Raw genomic sequence first — 7,860 nt, 5'->3', positions numbered from 1 at the left:
CCTCACAGACAATATATCATCACGGTGCCCACCACACACATTATTTTACCCCCACAGTGTCCACCACATTATATGATGCCCCCACAGTATAATGCTTCCCATAATACATTCCCCCACTGTCATACACACCAATCCAGCAGAAACAAATGCTGCACTGGTGCTTTAATGGTCAAACTGAAAACAAAAATAGCTGTTTTTGGAGCTGATGCTCCTATATTATCATATGGAGCCGCTTCCTCTATTGCCTATTTGCATACAGTCCAGATGTAAATTGAACTAAACCCATGTCCTGTAACTATTCTCATACAGCTGTGTTTTCCAGCAGTAAAGCACGTCCGTGTTCCGACCAGTGGATTGTACTCTTAGAGGGCGTCTCCATAGACTCCTTATAGTCTCACTTTACTCCTGAATACACACTAAATTAATGAACATGCCTGCATCAATGCCAAATACCAATAGTGAAGTTGGCAACACACAAACGAAACTTCAGAAAAAACTACTATTCCCATGATGCGCCGCAACTTCCGCATTTGTGATCAGCCTATAGGTTTCGTGCACAGTTATGCGTCATTAGCTGGTCACCGCCCTTGGTGGCGCATGCGCACTGGCTCCTACTGGCTAATGGCTGAGTAAGACGCTCGTTGATTGGCCGGCCGGGCGCTGTGTGAGCGTAGTGACGGAAGGGGGGCAAATGGCGGAGGGATGTTCCCGGGCCCTGTTTAAATAATAACAGCCGGATATTTTCTCCGGGTTTTATTTCCATTATTTTTGCCGCCCGTGTGCCGGGGAGCGGAGGAGGAAGCGGTCCGGGAAGAGCGGCTGCCGGAGGAGAGTGACGCCGAGCTGTGAGTGGAGCCCGAGGGATTAGACCGTGTGAGTTCTCCCCCGTGGGGCTGGAGGTGGGAGAGCCCGCATGCCTGGCGCCCGGGGGACGCGGCTCTCCTGCGGCCGTGTCACCGGCCCGGAGCCGTGCGGCCTAGCGCCTGTGGACGCCCTGTGGCCGAGTTGTGCGGAAGTTTTCTGCGGCCGAGTGCGGCCCGCGGAGGAGCAGGAAACTTTCCAGCGGCCTCGGGCTGAAGTTCGGGCCCCCCGGAGCGCGGGTCCGGCCGGCAGTGTGCGGCCCTGTGTGCGCGGTGCAGGCCGCAGATGTGCTGTGTATCTGCTCACATCCGGTCTCGTTATATCACTGCTATCACGATAGCGCTGTCACCTCCCGACATTCCCCGCAACAGCGAGTCTGAGCCTCCGACCTGACGACGAGTGTCCTGGCCCTCTCCTTCCTCATGTCTGACAGCTGGGTGTCCCTGCGGGGACTGCGAGCATCAGAGTGATGGGCAGGTGTGTGACGGGGGGATATGCAGAGCTCAGCCTGGGCAGATATACCTAGATATATCCTAGAGGAGAGGCCCGAGTGGTTAGAATAGAGGGAATACAAGGATTGCTACAGCTTAAAGGGGATGTCCAGAATTACAAAGTTGTCACACAGTATGGATGAACAGTGGGGTCTGATCAGGATTCACATGGTGGGCGCTGTTATATCTGACTGCTGGGACTCGCAGGAGGAGCATCTTTATCCCTGTTAGGCCCCACTGCTGGGTATCACAGGGTGGGCATCTTTATCCCTGTTAGGCCCCACTGCTGGGTATCACAGGGTGGGCATCTTTATCCCTGCTAGGCCCCACTGCTGGGTATCACAGGGTGGGCATCTTTATCCATGTTAGGCCCCACTGCTGGGTATCACAGGGTGGGCATCTTTATCCCCGTTAGGCCCGACCACTGCTGGGTATCACAGGGTGGGCATCTTTATCCCCGTTAGGCCCGACCACTGCTGGATATCACAGGGTGGGCATCTTTATCCCTGCTAGATCCCACTGCTGGGTATCACAGGGTGGGCATCTTTATCCCTGTTAGGCCCGACCACTGCTCCATTCATTCCTGGTGCGGCTGCTAGAATTAGCTGAGAGCAGCGCTTGGCAGTCCCATAGCGAATGATCGGCACAGCAGTCAAGAATAAAACATGTAGTGCAGTCCTGGCGGTTGGACCCTAGTAAGCCATCGCCCATCCAATGGATGACTTATAATGTGTTTTAATCGGCCTTTATTAAAGCGACCTACCCTGTACTTGACTACTGGTAGGACATAACATGGCTGTAGCCATCAGACATGGTAGTTCTTGGGCACACTGGATATTATGCCTTTTGAGCTGCCACCTATCAGACAGGGAAATTGAGTTGATGTATGGGCATCTGTCGTTTGGGTTCCCACTGTCGGACCCAGGTTGGGAGCTTTTTCTTTGTGGGTAGGATCTGTCAGCTAATCCTTGGTCAACACTTTGTAACCTGACCACAATAATAGACAAATACATGCTGGGACCTCCGGTACGGTGGTCCTGGGACTGCTCTGTCTTTAGCTGTCGTGATCTAGAAGCTCTGTGGTGAGCACACTTCAATGATAGTAAGGGAGAAAGCATGTCCTAGGAGCTGGGCATCTGATGTGGGGGATGCTGACAGGTGTCACATGCCTCCACTAATGAATGAAGTACATGTCATAGGGCATAATGTGTAAGCCGTTGGTGGCTTGGGCTGGCAGGTTTCAGACAGTATTCTGGGTAAACATGGCATGTGCCAATGCTGAGCAATATCGTCAGTTTCCAGGGTGCATCACTTGGTGCCAGCTGCCATTTTAGTGGCTGGTGCTGGCACCCTTGTGCGCTGTCTGTGGTGTTAGCAGTAGGCAGGGGTTTTTGCACAAACCCTAGATTAGTCCCAATGAGTTTCTCAGTGCAGGATCTATTTTATTTGTTTGTGAGAACACAGCTGATTCCTTCTGATGATTCGCTACATGTGATGACTTCTCCTAAAAATGGGGGGCAACATAGGAAGAGTGATCAAACCAATCCATGTTTACCAGTTGGTAAGGGTCCATGTGTTCCTGCTGCTATTCCTGGTCTGTTATCCAGGGGCTGGAAGATCTGTGGGACTAGGACTCTGAGCCGTCCACGTCAACACGATCGGGGCAGAAAGAGCAGCACACAGTAGCAGAAAATAATGCCGGCACTGGTTCTCTGTCTTAGGCCTGAGTTATAATATAATGGGAATGTGAAAGATTACATCACTGTATTAATGTGTATGACCAACTGCAGCCATCAATCATGGTTTTTATTACACCGCTTTAGGTTGGCAGTAAACTGCATGTACGGCTGGGCTGGTGCCATTTATCTGTATGGCAAACCATATGATCAGAAAACCTGTCATGTCCTTAACAACAGCCATCTTGATGACTAAAGGCCTGAATATGAGCCATCATTCATTTCAGAAACTGTTCATCTTCTAGTCATTTTCATCAGTGCAGTCATTGGAGAGGAGATTCTTTTCTTTTTTATTTTTACTGGAACAACAATCTCTTTTGGAAGACCTTTAGGCTAGCCAGAGGCATGTCTTATAAAGGGAACCTGTCATATGATTAATTCTACCTATACCACGGGCAGCATGAATAATAGGCCTCCTGTGCATGTTTTACTGTGAAATCCTGCAGTGTGGTAGAATAAGCATAATTCAAAAACCCTGCCGGGGTCTACAAGGTAAGACCGGACTAGTCTGATGCAGTCCCAGCGGCTCCTCCACACCCCACTCAGTAGATTGTCATATCTTTCTATGTACACATACAGGGAGAAGCTGCTGGGGCCTGCCATAGGTTAGTCCCTAAGACAGACCCCCTTTAAAAGGGAATCTGTCATCAGGTTTTTTAATCCTGAGAGCAGCATAACGTAGCAGCAGAGATCCTGATTCCAGCAGTGTCACTTACTGGGCTGCTTAGTGTAGTTTTGATAAAAATCACTGTTTAACCCCTTAACAGCCGTGGGCAGTAAAGTTACGTCCTAGCGGTTAGTGTTAATCCCTGCGGGCTGCTGCATGCAGCCTGCGGCGATCAGACCACATCTCAGCTGATTTATACATCTGACGTGGGCCTGCTAGGCACGAGCGTAGTCGCAATCTGCCCGTGCCTTTTAACTCCTTAAATGGCGCTGTCAATATGTGACTGTGCCATTTTAATAGCGATCGCGCTATACCTTTACTCACAGGCAGATACAAGAAGTGTAGTAATGTGATCACGTGGATCTGGTGGTTGTCGTCATGGTAGCACAGGGTCATGTGATGACTCCTGTGCTCACATGACTCAGGTCCTGTAAGAAACAGCCAAGTGCTCCTTGTTACAAGAGATGATCATTTCTCCCGGTCTGAGCGGTGCTGCTCTGATCGGGAGAAATGAATGACCGATCAGACTGCTGATTGTTAGTCCCCTAGGGGACCTAGTAAAAAAACGTTTAAAAAAAAATAAAAAACCCTAAAAGTTTAAATCACCCCTCTTTTGCCCCATTGAAAATGAAAGGGTTAAAAAAAATTTACACACATTTGGTATTGCCGCATTCAGAAATGCCCGATCTATGAAAATATAAATCAATTAACCTGATCGGTAAACGGCGTAACGGCAAAAAAATTCCAAACGCCAAAATTAGGTTTTTTGGTCGCCACAAATTTTGCGCTAAATGCAATAACAGGCGATCAAAACGTAGCATCTGCGCAAAAATGTCAGCTCGAGATGCAAAAAATAAGCTGTCACTGAGACATAGATCCCGCATTTGGAATTTTTTTTTGCAGTTTTCCAGTGCACTATATGGTAAAACTCATGGTTTCATGTAAAAGCACAGCTCGTTCTGCAAAAAAACAAGCCCTCACGTGACCAGATTGACTGAAAAAACAGTGATTTTATCAAAATGACAGCAAACAGCTCAGTAAGTGACACCGCTGGAATCAGGGTCTCTGTCTCTACATTATGCTGCTCTCAGATGGGACAGCAAAAACCTTATGACAGATTGACTGTAATGATTTATTCTCTGTCAACACAATTGTTCAAATTAAGGACAGGCGCTCCGTGCACCCTTGGCGTGGCCAAACCTTTAAAGGGAACCTGTCAGGTCCTCTATGCCCTCCAACGTAGCAGCATTGTAACCTGTATGCCTAAATTGCCTGCCTAACTATCCTAGTATAGCACTGATCACTTTTATATGAATGTTTAAAAAAAACGATTTATAAACCTTGCTTCCATATGTTTATTAGGGCCTTGACTTGTCGCAGGGGCTTTAGTTCCATGGACTAGTCTGCCCTTTCTTCGTTATCACATCCCTGTGGGCATGATAGCTAGATTTCCGCGAGTTGGTGTAACGTCAGCTCCTGGATATCGCTCGTGGGTCATTGCAGCCGCTTCAGTCCATCTCATAAGCGGGGCGGACAGTTCCCGACCTCATTAGGCTCACTGAGCATGACTGAAAGTTTTGCAGACGGCTTACTTATGTCTTCTGACCCTCCCATCATTCGCAGTGCACCTAATGAGGTTGGGAAGCTTACATCCGGCTTCAAAGGCGCACTGACGCAGCCGAAGTAAGCCACGCGCATGTGCACGATTTCTAGGAGCTGGCGGTGATGCCAGCTTGTGCTGTTATCATACCCACAGGGTGCGTGATAATATGTATAAAGGGCTGATTAGTCCAGGGAACTAAAGCCCCAGCGACTAGTCAAGGCCCTATTTAGCATAGGGAAAGTGATGTTTATAAGTAGTGTTTGTAATCATTCAGATTTGTGAATAGCATTATACAGGGCTGGTTAGGCAGGGAATTTGACCATACAAGCATGAATGCTGCTGGGCTGGAGGGCATTGAGGACCTGACAGGTCCCCTTTTTAAGTGCACCTTCCCACCTACTGGTTATCAGTCTTTATGCACACCCCTTATTCTTTGATAGCTCCTGCTTTATAGATTCAGAGAAGGGTAGAGAGAGATGGAAACAAGCAGGTGGAAACGTGCACAGTGCACCGAGCAGCTGTGCTTGGTTTGACCAGTCATTCTGTGCTGTTCACGCCAGTCTAAGATGTACCTGACAGCTGATCCATGGGCAGCATATATCAGACTGTGGCTGTATGATCCAAGCCAGGCGTGTTATACTCTGAATCACTGCTGCCTTTCAGAGACATATAGGCTTTAAAAGTCGCTGCGGACTGAGCCTTACATCAGACTAGTCTGACAGGTACGTCCTTGATGGCTTCTCTCCACCCGCTCCCCTGGAATGACAGGTCTTTCTCTGCATGCATGTATACTCAGGGTAGAGGGAAGCTGACGGGGACCCGCCGCCTGTCCTAGTCTTCTGTGCATCTCGGTCCCTGGCGGTATTTAGGCCATGTGCCCAGTCTGCGTTTTTCCTGTGGGTTTTTTTTTTTATGCGGTTTTCCTTGCAGATTTTAATCAATAGTGCAAAGAAAAACTCATCCCAGCAAAGTCTGAGAATCCTCAATTACTGTGTACATGTTTCAGATTTTTTTCTGTGCAGAAAAAAAGCAGTAAGTAAATTCCCTCTGCGTTTTTTCCTGCGGATATAATCCACTGTACTGTAGTGCTCGAGCTTGATCACTGCAATGGATTACATCTGTCAGTGCTGCACTCGCAGCACTGACACTTCGCCTCAAGCACCATGCATCCGGCATGGTTTGTGAGGCTCTCCATAGTTCAGTAACCTGTGGAAGTCATCCATGGTTGCCATGGCAGCGATCGGGTCCCTGTGATCGCCGTGGGAGGTAAGTGATCCCTCTCCTTGCCCCCTGAATGCTGCAGTCACATTGATCGCAGCATTCAGGGGGTTAAACTTCCAGGAGTGGCCCGGGCACCGCTCTGGGCAGTGACAGCCAGGTCCCTGGTGGCGGTATTGGGGCTTCAGGCATTGCCTAAAAATTCAGGAAAAAAAGTCGGACAAAACCCATAAAATAACTTGCATTTTTTCCTGCCAAAACATTCAGGTTTGTGTGCAGAAAATTTGCACACAGTCTGCTACATAGGTACATACCCTAAGGGTCTGTGCGCACTGGGTAGATGAGTTTTTTTAAGCAAAATCCGCACCCTCTGGCAGAATTCCCCACCTGCGGCAAAAAAACGCACCCAAAATCCACATGCGGTTTTACCGTGTTTTGTTGCAGATTTTCTGTGATTTTTTTTTTTTTTTTTTTTTTTTGTCCCTGCGGTTTTTAACCATATCAATGGCAAAACCGCAGGTACCTGCAGAAAAGTGACATGCTGCTTCTTTTTGCTGCAGAAATTCTGCAGCAAAACCTGTAGTGGAAAAAAAACGCAGTGTGCGCACAGCATTTTGGATTTCTCCTAGATTTTGCTGGGGAAGGCCATTCTCCTCCATCAGAAGAGTACTCCAGTAAGGGAATGTCATGCCACTAATGTGGAGGACCTTTTCATGAATTTTTTGGCCTAAGCCCACCCACGCTCTACCTATTTCTCTGTAGCTGGCCCAGACTTGTAGGCAAACATCATATCAAATATTTTGAATTGCTTCACCATACAAATATACTGTGACTTAGTAACCCCTTCATGCCCTTGGATAGATATATATCTCTATATCTCTAGATCTATCGATGTATGTATGTATGTATGTATATACATATGTATATACATATATATTATTAGGTGGCGTCCACCCATGACCACGGGCTCCAGCGGCGAACCTGCGGGTAATCCCCGCACATGTCTGATGATCCGATCAGCAGATCTGTGCGGCTAACAGGCACGGGTGGATCAGAGGTCCACCTGCGCCTGCTTACCTCTTAGGTTGTGCTGTCAAATACTGACAGCATGATTTAAATGGCCACAGCGGGGATTGCACTGTTCCCTGGCGCCATCTGCGACCTGGTGACTCGATCATGGGGCGCCAATGGGTTGCCATGGTAGCGCAGGCGTCAGCTGATGACCTTTGAGAGCGAACAGAGAGCAGACACTAACAGAACACTGCATTTTTGCTAATCAGAGCT

At 48.3% G+C, this 7,860-nt stretch overlaps 1 protein-coding gene across 4 annotated transcripts in view; it reads left to right on the top strand.

The window, feature by feature from the left end:
- The first annotated feature begins 661 nt into the window (after nt 1-661).
- The window catches only part of WAPL (WAPL cohesin release factor), a 199,202-nt gene continuing 192,003 nt past the window's right edge, over nt 662-7,860 (top strand). The window contains exon 1 of one of the 4 annotated variants that reach the window (XM_075348989.1): nt 662-845. Coding sequence is in view for 2 of the 4 variants with exons in the window: in XM_075348987.1 (XP_075205102.1) it covers nt 1,331-1,338 (8 nt within the window). In the remaining 2 variants the exon portion in view is untranslated. Of the gene's footprint in view, nt 872-926; nt 1,339-7,860 lie in introns of those variants that run through there. The other 3 variants (XM_075348988.1, XM_075348987.1, XM_075348990.1) reach the window with 3 other exon arrangements.

The sequence above is a fragment of the Anomaloglossus baeobatrachus genome, chromosome 5 (assembly GCF_048569485.1).
Source record: "Anomaloglossus baeobatrachus isolate aAnoBae1 chromosome 5, aAnoBae1.hap1, whole genome shotgun sequence".
NCBI classification, from domain to species: domain Eukaryota; kingdom Metazoa; phylum Chordata; class Amphibia; order Anura; family Aromobatidae; genus Anomaloglossus; species Anomaloglossus baeobatrachus.
The sequence above is the reverse complement of the archived record's forward strand: the minus strand, read 5'-3'. Positions and strand labels throughout refer to the sequence as shown.